Source organism: Typopeltis vanoorti, chromosome 4 (genome assembly GCF_054136105.1).
Source record: "Typopeltis vanoorti isolate ZY-2024b chromosome 4, IOZ_Tvanoo_1.0, whole genome shotgun sequence".
Classification (NCBI taxonomy): domain Eukaryota; kingdom Metazoa; phylum Arthropoda; class Arachnida; order Uropygi; family Thelyphonidae; genus Typopeltis; species Typopeltis vanoorti.
In genome coordinates, this window is record NC_143552.1 from 104,357,451 (window position 1) to 104,370,921 (window position 13,471).

At 35.5% G+C, this 13,471-nt stretch overlaps 1 protein-coding gene across 1 annotated transcript in view; it reads left to right on the forward strand.

The window, feature by feature from the left end:
* Positions 1-13,471, forward strand: part of LOC150107569 (uncharacterized) — a 613,086-nt gene that overhangs the window by 227,755 nt on the left and 371,860 nt on the right. The window contains exon 12 of the mRNA XM_090392132.1: positions 299-358. Coding sequence (XP_090248258.1) covers positions 299-358 — 60 coding nt within the window. The remainder of the gene's footprint in view (positions 1-298; positions 359-13,471) is intronic.

Here is a 13,471-nt window from a genome sequence, read left to right on the forward strand (position 1 = left end):
GTTGTTATGGATGGATATTATTGCTGTATCGTCTGCGTATTGGAATATCTTACCTTTGAGTGGTAGCTGATTAATATCGGGCATGTAAATGTTGAATAGAGTTGGGAAGAGGTGATGATGATAATAATAATAATAATAATTTTAACCACTCTACAACATATTAAAATTAGAAATGGAATATTAAAATATTTTGAAATGTGCAATTTAAACAAAGCGTCTTAAATTATATCTTTAATTTCTTTTTTAATAGGATTTTTTTCAGGGATTCAATGTGAACATGACTCTCTTTTAATTGCAGGTTTTTCTTGATATAGTGTCTTTTCTGTTGGATTCACCTCATTTAATTCAGAAGCAGTCCGTAAGTAAGCAGAAATTTTATATATAAGTTCAAGCACATATACAATAATGTCAAATATTATTACATTATTCCAAAATACTCTTTTTTAATTTCTTGTTATATATATATATATATATATATTAATTGGAATTATTGGTCTTGGAAGATGAATGATTTTGAAAGGCTTCATATAAATACTTATCAAAAATATTTTTATCTTCAACTTTTGTATTTACAGATTATAATTTAGTGAATATCACAAAATCAGTCTCTTGGATGCTTAATGAATCAAAATGATCTATGAAACGTATTAATGTTGTTGAAAGTTTTTCCACTTGGTTATACTATAAATTAAAGATACCAAGAAATTATATACTTGGTTTAATCTTTTATCCAAATGTAAGCAAACAAAGTTTGCACCTGAAGTTTTTTCAGGACTGGGGCGACATGTGGTAAAGGTGGTATGACTTCACATCACTTGCCTTAGTATCCCATCTCCTTGCAGACATATATACCACCTTTGCCACGAGTCGCCCCAGTCCTGAAAATACTTCAGTCGCAAAGTTTGTTCGCTTACACTTGGATAAAAGATTAAACCAAGTATATAATTTCTTGGTATCTTTAATTTATAGTATAAACAAGTGGAAAAACTTTCAACAACTAACTATCTCTGATCCAGAGTATTTTAATAATAAGGTGTGACACCTTTTGGCAACTCGTATATGAAAATATAACTTCTGCATTACTTCAACCTTGATATGATATCACCTCTGTGTCTGGCTCCCACTGATGTGCTTTTGTGCAGAAGTGGTTGCAGCAAGGCTGTAGCCAATGAAGTTTTAACTGAGGCTCGGCTATTGCTGTTTCTGGATCTGGCTCTCACGAATGTGCTTTGTGTTGAAGTGGTTGTGGCAATGCTGTAGCCAATGAAGTCTTAACTGAGGTTTGGCTGTTTCTGGGCCTGGCTCTCATGGATGTGCTTTTAAGCAGAAGGGACAGTGCTTTCCCTTAGATATGAGTGGCTCTGCTTGGGGGTAGGGTTTTGCCTGTTTAGGAATTATTGTGTCTTGGAAGATGAATGATCTTGAAAGGCTTAATATAAATACTTATCAAAAATATTTTTATCTTTATTTAAATTAAGGGGATATTAAATCCCACATTGTTTTAAAACCGAATAAGAAACTCAAAGATCGAAGGAATCAAAGAGTTTCATGCCGAATATAGTAACTATAAACGTATCGGTGACTACTAGCGTAAGCTAAAGCACGTAGTTTAAGTACATAGTACAGCAGAGTATATAAGTTGTTTTCGCTATACCCTTTAGTATTATACTTTGGTCTAGCTACTCAGTGATGAGATCTCAATAAAGATCGAAACCGGTCTGGGTAGTGACCTCCTGCCATAATGTATAACATCATACATCTCCTAGGAGATGGGTTTTACATTATGGAAAATATTAAGAATAGCGATCAGAACTTTCTCCACCTTTGCAATGAGTTGCCCTAGTTTGTACTACGTGCTTTAGCTTACGCTAGTAGTCGCCGATACATTTATAGTTACTATATTCGGCATGAAACTCTGATTCCGATCTTTGAGTTTCTTATTCGGTTTTAAAGCAATGTGAAATTTAATATCCCCTTAATTTAAATAATGTTTACATCGAAATGAAGTCTATTGGCTCTTTACTTTAAATAATTTTTATCTTCGACTTTTGTATTTACAGATTATAATTTAGTGAAAATTACAAAATCAGTCTCTTGGATGCTTAATGAATGAAGAACCAATGAAGTTTTAACTTCATTGATTCATTGTTCATTGGTCGCTCATTGTTGGGTCTGGCTCTCACGGATGCGCTTTTATGCAGAAGGGACAGTACTTTCCCTTAGATATGAGTGGCTCTGCTTTGGGGGGGGGGGTTTGCCTGTCTCTGAGTGGGGCCACTGCTGAGATTATGGCTCTGCTTGGTGGTGGGGGTGAGCCTGCCACTGGGAGAGGAGCCAATGCTGATTTAAATGATCGCTCATTGTTGGGTAATCTGAGTGATTGCAGGAGTTTTTGGAGAAGTAACCCTGCATTTAAACAGGGAAACTGGTTGGTGATTTGATTCTTGGGAGCAGAGTTTTTTCGGTAACTTTTGAGCATCCAGGGATTTGGATCCGATTGAGTGGCGTATATTAGGACTTCCTTGGCTGATGCATTTCCTAGAATATGAGGAGTTCTGCTTGGTAGTAGGGGGAGCCTGTGACTAAACAGAGCCACCACTGAGTTAAATGATCACTCAGATCGCTCATTGTTGGGTGATCCAAGTGATCGCACGAGTTTTTGGAGAAGTAACCATGCACTTAAACAGGGAAACCGGTCGGGTAGTGACCCTTCCCATAATGCATAGCATTATACATGTATGCAAGGAGATGTGCTTTGCATTACGGGATACTAAGGCAAGTGATGTGAAGTCATACCACCTTTACCACGAGTTGCCTCAGTCCTGAAAATACTTCATGTGCAAACTTTGTTTGCTTACACTTGGATAAAGGATTAAATTAAGTATATAATTTCTTGGTATCTTTAATTTATGAAATGTATTAATATATAATAGAGGTTTGATATGCATTATGGGAATAGTAATTAGTGTGAGCCTCTTGGCATCTACAAGGAATTTTAGGCCTCCTTGTAGAATAATAATAATAATAATAATAATAATAATAGTTAGTAATTGTATTGAATGAAAAAGAAATGTCAAGTGCTGTCTTTAAATTACAGAGATTTGGGTTTCTTTTTATATTTTTATTTACAGTACTAGGGGAAAAAGAAAACTTTTACTGTGCTTTTTACTGCATACTGTAAATAAAACTATGTAAAAAGAAGCCTCTCCCTCCTCCAATAAAAAGTCAGATGTTTAATTAAACATTTGAGCATGCTCATCATTGGATTCTCTTTACGTAGATAATTCTGACTCATCTGTACAATTCGATTTGTATAGATTAGTTTGTGAGCAGGTGGCTAGAATGAGTGTATTATTATTATTACTACTTCTGTGGAGTCAGTGACATTGTAGAAAAACTAGATCTAATCCATTTTGTATGGACATGAAATCAGACTGAAAGATTTCACATATTTTTTTATATGTGAACTCCTCATGAAAGATTTCACAATACAGCAGAGCGAAAGATTTCGCTGTGCTGTATTGCTGCTGTTGAATAGAATATAATACCGAATTGGATTAATGAAAATAGACATATTTCCAGAAAGCAGCGTTTTAAAGAAATGTTTTGTTATTTTTTTTTCCGCTTGTAAAACTTTGATAGCCCATCAACTGACTACCCATCCCCATCCTATTCAGTTTCAGCTACTATTGAAATTATTATTATTATTATTATTATTAAACAAGACCTCATGGAGTCAAAGACTCATCTAGGAGGTCCTTTTATCTCACACACATCTCATCATACCGTGTCTTAAACACATTCAAACTCCTTGCAGACACCACACTCTCAGGCAAGGCATTCCAATCACTCACAACTCTGCACAAAAAAACCTGCCTCTCACTCCCCTACTCACACCCTCTTTATACAGTTTCCAGGGATGACCTCTGGTTCTCCCCTGATCTCCCACTATTCTCTGTAGAACTTCTCCACCATTGATCCTGTAACAACCCCTTACCAACTTGTAGGTCTCTATCATATCTCCCCTATTCCTTCTCTCCACTAGACTCTGCAAATTACATCTTTTCAATCTTTCCTCATACTCGACATTCCAGAGGTCAGAAACTACCTTAGTCAGTTGCCTTTGGACCCTTTCTAACATCTCTTCATCCTTCTGAAAACCAGGTGACCAAATCTGGGCACAATAGTCCATGTGCGGCCTAATCAAAGCCTTATACAATGGAACAAGAATCTCCCTACTTCTACACGTCAGTGTCCTCCGTATCATTCCCAGAAGTCTTTGTGTTGTCTTGACAAGTTTGGCGATGTGTCCCCTAAATTTTAGATCCTTATCCACTATCACCCCCAGATCTCTTATTTCCTCTACTTCCAACAATATATTCTCACCAAGCATAAATTCTGCATCCCATCTTTGTTTTCCAAATTTTAAAACCTTGCATTTTGCAACAATGAACTAACATCCCCATTTGCTTGCCCAATCACTCAATTTATTCAAGTCTTCTTGCAAGGCCACAACATCTTCACTACTCTTTATGGTTCGTCCCAACTTTGCATTATCTGCAAACAACTGAATATCTCCATCCAAATCATCGCCAATATCATTAATATACAAGTTAAATAGTAATGGCCATAAAACAGATCCCTGAGGCACTCCACTAGTGACTTTCCTTTTCCTGGATATTGCACCCCCATACACAACTTGTTGATACCTATCAAATAGCCAGTCTCCAATCCAATGCACTAATCTAATATCCAACCCCATCTGCTCTAGTTTGACTGTCAACTTATCATGAGGTACTCTATCAAAAGCTTTTGTGAAATCCAAGTATATTACTGTGTATCCTTCTCCTCTGTCCAAGGAAGCAGTCACTTTATTGTAATAAGTAAGTAGATTACTAAAACACGACCTCCCTTTAGCAAATCCATGCTGTCCATCAAAGATTATACCATTGTTGTCAACCCAACTCTGGATCCTAGTTCTCACAAGTTCTCCAACAACTTAACCACAACACCTGACACACAGATAGGCCTATAGTTTGATGCTTGAGTTCGATCACCTCCTTTATGAAGTGGCACAATCTTGCCCTCCTTCCACTCTTTAGGAACTTGATCAAGTGCAAGACTCGTATGAAAAAAATATGTCAAGGCAGGTTTCAACTCTCTGGCACATTCCTTCAGAATACGCAGTAATATATTATCAAGTCCCACAGCCTTATTTACATCTAGTTTACTCAACTCCCCAAACACCTCTTGCTCACTTACAGTCAGTCTCTCCTCCCCATCATCAACTGCTCTTAATCTCTCCATGAAGTCACATTCACAAGATTGAAAGATCTTTATGAACTGCTCATTAAGTATCTCCACCACACATTCTGCAACAGCTTATGTAGGATGGAGATGGACAGTCAGTTAAACAGACAGGCTGGTTACAATGATGGTGGGTCAAGGTGCAGGTTATTATGTAGTGAGGATGCAATCTGTCAAAATATGACAAATGGTGGGGGGGGGGGCACCAGGGTTCTGTGATGGGAGTGCTGCTGCTTAATCTCTACATTGATGATACAGTTCAAGTTTTGAGAGATGTTCAGTTGTTTGCTAATGATGGTAAATTGGGAAGGGCAATTTCAGAAAGCGCTTGCAAAATGATTTGATCCCTTGCTTCCTCTATCTATATTACACTACCATGCTTCCTCTATCTAGAGTAGGCAAGGAATCTGGGGGTGTTGGTAGATAGGAAACTGAAGTTCAGGGGGCATATTGCAAAAGTTGTAAAGGTTACCAAGAAAATTGCTTCCATAAGAAAGTGATAATGAAATATCAGCACATTTGCTAAAGGAACGGTCAGCAGAATAGTGGTTCTCAAACTGGGTGCCGCGGCACCCTAGGGTGCCACAAGGGTGCCGCAAAATTTTGAATCATTTTATTTGAAAAAAGCAAAATATTCAATTGCCACAAATAACTAAATCAAAAACAAAAAAATTATATATTTTGATTTTAATGGATGAAGCGTATATAAAAATTATCATTTTTTATATCACTCTTATATTATATCCTGGGATTTCATTAGATCACCGCGTGTCGTTGTAACTAGATATGTGACGGCACATAAATACTGGGGAAAATGAACTAATGAATGGTTAGTTGTGCTGCTGTCTGTTTTAGTATTTCTCTGTTCAGTGTGACAAGTATTATACATAATCATTTTCCCTAAACAAAAATCATGAGTCTTTTGTCATCGGTGAGAATAAACGAAGTATGATATTAAAGTCATTAAATTCAGGGGGTAGAGGTTTTTCTTATTGTTATATATTCCAACTATAACGAGAGACATCGTAAACAAATGTTTTTCCTTTTTCCATCCGGGAAAAAAAATTATTTACTTGAAATAAATTTTAAAATAAAATATTAAAGTTACATATGCCCTTCAAAATCATGAATACTTTTTTTCCTTAAAAAAAGAAGTGAAGATTCTGACGATCAAGAAATGTCTACTTGTAGCAAAGCTAACGAACCAATTCATACTAATAAATTATCAAAAACTGATACTTGCATTAGTGAAGATTTGACTATTTTTAACGTTCAGCAACAAAAAAGCACTAATGAAACAACAGAAACAGAAAGAATAAGTTCATGTAAAAAGGAAACAATGAAAAATAATGTAAAAACTCGTTTATATCAAGAGAGCTATCTAAAAATGGGATTTACGTGGTGTGGTGATAAATTAATTCCCAGACTTAAGTGTATTTTGTATGGTTTGGTTCTATCAAATGAGGCTATGGTTTCTAGCAAATTATTGCGACATTTCTTCACAAAACATGACAACTTGTCGAATAAAAATCCTGAATATTTCAAAGAGTTAATAAGATTACAAGAAAATCAAAGTAAAAGTTTTCTAAGAAAGTTTACAATTTCTGACTGAGTTCAAGAAGCGAGTTATTTAGTCGCTGAAATAATTGCAAAGGAAAATTAAGCCAGCTGATAGTATGAGTCTAATAACCTTTACAAAAGTTGTAAAGGTTATTAGCCTCATACTATCAGCGAAACCTTGATTCGTCCGGCCTGTTCAGGATTTGTGAGAACAATTTTTGGTACTGAGGGATAAGAAGAAATAAAGAAGATTCCATTATCAAATGATACTATGAGTAGACACATTAATGATCTGTCAGTCGATATTGAAAAGTCAGTTATAACCAAAATAATCGAATCAAAATTTTTCAGTTTGCAGTTAGATGAGTCAACTTATATCGGTGGTAAAGCACACTTACTTGTTTTTACTCGATTCATTGAAGATGATAATATTATCGAAGAATTTCTATGCTGCAAGGAATTCGAAAAAACTACGACGGGAAAAGATGTTTTTGATATAATGAACACATATTTTAATACAAATGATCTATCTTGGAAAACTTGTGTGGGTATATATACAGATGGTGCACCTTCTATGGTTGGAATTACAAAAGTGTTTGTTTCCTTTGCTAGAAAAGAAAATGAGAACATTATAACGACTCATTGCTTCATTCATCGTGAATCATTGGTGGCAAAGACAATAGGCTTGGAATTAAAAAGTGTATTAGAAGAAATCATTCAGATGGTTAATTATATCAAGGCCAGACCATTAAAATCTAGAATATTTGCAGGACTATGTGAAGAGATGCAATCTCATTACAAGAATCTTCTTCTTCATACCGAAGTAAGATGGCTTTCAAAAGGTCGCGTATTGGATCGTTTTTTTGAACTTAAAGAAGAAATATTAATGTTTTTCCAAAATGAAGACAAACCAGAATTTTATAAATTATTACAGGATGATTTTTGGTGTTCCAAACTAGCCTATTTAACAGACATATTCGATCATCTGAACAAACTGAACTCCAACATGCAAGGAAGAAATTAGAATATTTTGACATCTACAGATAAAATTAAAGATTTTAAAGATGAAATAAAAATGTGGAAGATAAAATTAAGCACCAACAATGTAGAAATGTTCCTTAAAGTTGCCTCCAGAAAATGTAAGAACACTGATCTGCAAAAGCTTATTTACAGTCATTTAACATCATTAGAAGAAAAAATTGACCATTATTTTCCAGACATTTCAGTCAATTTATACGATTGGATTCGAAATCCATTTGTAGAATCAACATCAGCAATGAGTGAGTTAAGTCTTATAGAAGCCGAAGAATTAATTGATATAAGTAACGATCGTACGTTGAGATTGAAGCATTCAGAAATGTGTCTGAATTCATTTTGGATAACAACTATGAAGGAGTACCCCAATATAGGATTCAAAGCACTTATCATCTTATTGCAATTTTCTACATCTTATTTGTGTGAACTGAGTTTTTCTGCACTCGTAAATATTAAAACAAAGAAGAGAGAAAGACTAAAGACCCTTGAAAATGAAATTATAATATCAAAGAAATATGCAAACAACACCATGCACATATCTCACATTAAGTTCATATTTTATTATCTGAACCTTTATAATAGCATTTGTTTTGTATGCTTTGGGGTTGTTTGAAAATAAACCAATTTAGTTTAAATAAAATCTGTTTTCTTTTTAACACGCTTTCCTTCATATCTTTAGTATCTGTAATATCAATTTATTTATGGGTTATACATGCGAGTCTTTCAGAATCAATTAATCGGCACTTTACTCTCTATAAAAAGCAAATAATACTAGGGGTGCCGTGAAATTTATTTATTGATTTTAGTGTGCCGCCAGACAAAAAAGTTTGAGAATCACTGGGCTAGACTATTGTACAAAGTTGGTGCAAAAACTGATCTGTCTAACTACCGACTTATCAGTATCTCTGGTGTGGTAGTGAGGATTTTAGAGAAGTTAGTAAGAACTTGCATGCAGAAATGGGTAGACAGACAAGCTATACTCTGCAAGGAGCAGCATGGGTTTACTAAAGGAGTGTTAATTTGCTCATATTTTATAACAGTGTTATTGGCAAGTTGGATCACTATGATAATGTTGGATTTTTCCAAGTTGCATTTAATAGGATACCAAATGAAAGGCTGTTGCATAAACTGAAGAAAATTCGAATATAAACTCTTGACTTGGATCAGTGGATGGTTGACAGACAGATATCAAAAAGTGGTATACAGTGGGTGAGAATCTGCTAAATTTAAGGTAACCAGTGGTCTACCTCAAGGATCTCCTCTCATACTATGTTTGTCACCACTTAAATTATTAGTACCTACCACCACTACCATTTCTTTAACATTTCTTTTTTGGATTTCGATTACGTTTTTGTTCAACTGTGACAACATCATCCTCTTTCTTTTCAACATGATGAATAAAAGATTTAAATAGTGACAACTGAGTTTGACATGAGGAGTGGCTACACAGTGATACTCTTAAGATTTTGCTAAGGCTTTTGACAGCATAGCATAGGATACCCCATGGAATACTGTTATGCAAATTAGAACAAATGGGGATGGATATTAAACTGTTGATGTGCATACAAAAATGGCTCATGGTCCTTGGGCCATTGTTGTTCAATCTATACATTAATAACATTGGGGGGGGGGGTCTAACAGGTGATACACAATTGCTAATGATGTCAAAGATAAGCAGGGCAATCAGGGATGCTGCTGATATCCAGCACTTACAAAATGATTTGAATAGGCTGGAAATTTGGGCAAACGAAAATGGCTATCAGTTTAATGCTAGTAAGTGTAAAGTTATGCACTTTGGCATGATGAAATTTCCAGAGGCATGTTATATTAGCAAGGTTATGCTAGAAGAAGCTGATGAGGAAAGGGATCTTGGTATGATTTGAGATAGGAATTTAAAGTTCAAAGGTCACATAGCAAAAGTTGCAAATACAACTCAGAGGGTAATCACAATGGTGAAGCGAACTTTGACATGCAAGGATAAGGAAGTCATTTTGCTTCTTTATAACCTTGATAAGACTGCAATTGGATTATTGTTTCCTGGTTCCAAGGTGATAAAAAAAACTGTGGAAAGGGTGCAAAGAAGAGTTACAAAGATTATATCTGGATCAGTGGTGGCTCATACATAAGCACTGCATACATAAGCACCCCAAGGAAAAAAAATGAAAAAATTAAATTTTGTTTGTGTTTATAAATAATAACAATGCTTACAACATTATATAAATGCAATACAACATGTTAAAGGTTACAGCTTATGTTTTGACATTGATTGAATAGTTAATAATTGGAATTGTTCGATTAACGCTTTAGATTACGAAACAAATGCAATGCAGTGCAATCTAATGCAGTGTCGGAATTATCACATTCAGCCAATTGCATCTAGACTCGCCGATATTCGTTTACGCTTCTCATTGCATGGTACAAGTGATTCCGACACTGCTCGTTTGGGCAGTGTATCATATGCTTGTGCCCTTTATTTCTGTGAGATACGAAACTTTTATTATTGGTGCGTGTTCGTGGGGAGGGTGAACTATTTTTTGTAAATTTTATTTTATTTTGTTAAAATAGCATAATTATTTATTTATTATAGATGCAAGGCTGAATTATGATGAGTGTCACTGTTGAAAATATGAAAAGAATTATATTTTTTCAATTATCGTTACATGAAACAAATGCACTGAGATCTAACGTCAATATTCATTTGCGCTTGTCATTGCACGTTACAAGTGATTCTGACACTGCTTGTTTGGGCAGTGTCACTTACAGATAAATTGTGTGCATGCTCACGTTATTTCTGTGAGATACGAAACTTTTATTATTGGTGTTTGTTCGTGGTGAGGATGAAATATTTTTAATAAAGCAATTTTTTAATATGTAAATTTATTTATTAATAAATTCGTTACTGATTAGGGAAAAAAGTTTTTTTTTTTTTTGTATGTGCAGCACCCCCACTTAAAATTTTCATTAGTCGCCACTGATCTGGATTAAAGGATTTAGATTATGAGGACAGATTGCAAATATGTGGATTACAGACTCTGGTTAACAGGAGAAAGAGGGGTGATATGATATGAGGTCTATAAAATTTTGAATGAGTGTTTTAGGATATCATCTGATGAAATTTTTCATTATATGGAAGGCGAGAAGAAAACATGGGGGCATCCATGGAAGTTAAGTTTGTTCACAGTAAAGAAAGGGATAAGAGCTAAGTTTTTCTCTCATAGAACAGTGAGTGAGTGGAATAATTTGTCCTTAGCGAGTGCATCTAGTGTGAATGAATTTAAGGGAGGGTATGATAGCTGGTTTGGATGATTTATAGCCTCCTTCGACAAGTCCTTGAATCCCTGGAGCTCTCAGATAATAATAATAAAAATAATTTAACTATAAGTCACTGATCAGACCATATCTGGATTTCTCTGAAGAAATCATAAAGAAGCATTAGAGAGTAACTACATCTGTTTCAGGATGAGAGGACAGATTAAGGGAATGCGCTCTGCAAAATTAGCAGATAGGAGAAGAGTGATATGATTTAGACATAGAAATTGGCGAGAGTAGCTTATTAAAAAGATATAGAAGAAATTTGCATAGGGTAATAAATGGTGGTAGAAAATGAGAAGTCATTCATAGAAACTGTGTAAACATTGTGTAAGACAGTGAAAAGATTTTTTTTTTTGTATGATGAGTGGTGAATGAGTGGAATGCATTACCAGAGTTGGTGGTGAATGCTTTCAATTCAAGGTATGGTTGTACAATTGCAGTGTGAGTTGTTTTTGCCCACTGTGATGGTCTTTTCACTACAAAATCTTTTCACTTTGTGCAGGCCAGAAATAATACTAATAGTAATGCATCGTCACATGATAGCCTGCTTCCTTTTGCATATGATTATATGTCACCAGTATTTAATTATGTATTTTCTAAAGCTTTGAACTCCAGAATCTGCAGATCTACTATCTGTTAACTTTTATTATAAAACTAATATTTCAGAGGCTATATTCAGTTTTAGTAACTTATTTCAACTTCTTATGTTATTTGAATGCTCATTAAATAAAATCCCAAGATGTCATGAACTGCCACAGAGAGAATTTTTGCTGGAGAAAAAAAAAAATTACCCCTAAAAATACTATACTACAAACAAGACTGTAGTATAGTGTGGGTATATAATTTAGTTTAATTGCATTTTTGATGTATGGAGACTCAATGATCAGGGGACTACTTAATAAAAGTGTGACAACATTTTGTTTCCCTGTTGCAAAAATTCACAATATTAGTCATACCATCAGATGCAAAAAGGTAAGGTGAAGGAACTGATTGTCTTGGTTGGCACAAATGATTTGAGAGGCAAGAAGTAGGAGGATGTAAAGGAGTTGTTAGAAGAGGCAAAACTGAAGAGTGAGAAGGTGAAGATCGTAAGTCTCCTGCCATGCTGTGATAGAGGCAAACTGAAGAGGAAGGCATTGATAGCTAATGAATTAATACGTAGGTTGTGCAGAAGGAATGATGTAGAATGTGTGGATCTCTGGTCTGTGTTTGATGGAAAGAAGGATTTGTATAATGCTAATGGATTGCATCTAAATAGTTTTGGTGTTGGGTGTCTAGACAGAGCTTTGTTCACCAAGCATGCTGAAGTGCAAATGCAGGAAAACTTAAGAATTTACGATGGAAGCCGGTGAGTTTTTGTGAATGACCAAGTGTGAATCTAGTCTCTCAAACAAAAATAATGAATAGGATTTTCATTTCAGGAAGTAATGGTGGGTGGGGGCCTAAAGGGATGCTACAGTTTCTGTTTACTCTCGTAGACAGGCTTATACGTTGGTTATGCATTTCTAAATAACTTAGGGAATTGGAACAACGTAGATCCGAATATAAATTAAATAATATTTTAATAGATATTTCCGATATTTCGGCAATGTCACATTGCCATTTTCTAAAGGAACTTACAAAAAGGCAGGTGCACACAAGGCAATAACAATACAGTAACTAAGAATGAAGATTTGAAGCTATCATTCTCCTAGAAGTCCTGATGGTGCCCTCTGGAGGGCTAAGTAGGCGTTCTTGGCCATTGGGCTGAAGGTCTGCTGATGTATGCCTCCCAAATTTGGGGCAGTCGCATACAACCAAATTTATTGAGGTTTGGAGAGTTTCTTAGGGCAGAGGCTGTTTCCATAAATAATCTTTCGAATTTATATTTGCTCCGGTGTATTATTGTTGCTTTCTTCCACCGTATTCTGTGGCGAGTATCCAGAGCATGGTCTGCAAGACCAGAATGGCTATACTTGTAAAACCGGATGTAGTCCTTGTGTTCAGAAATTCTGATATTCGCTGTCCTGCCTGTTTGGCCAAAGCACGACAGTTTACAACTGCAAGGGACCTGGTATACAGCAGGTAGGTCTAGGGGAAGTGGTTGGTCTTTGGTAGAGCGGATAAGGGATGCCAATTTTCTGTGAGGCCTGTAACAGGAGGTGAGGTCATGTTTTTTTAGAATTTTGGTAATTTTTTCTGAGGTGCCTCGGATGTAGGGAATGGTGATGGATTTAGAGTAATCTTTTTTGTGGAGGGGAGGAGGAGGGGGGCTGTG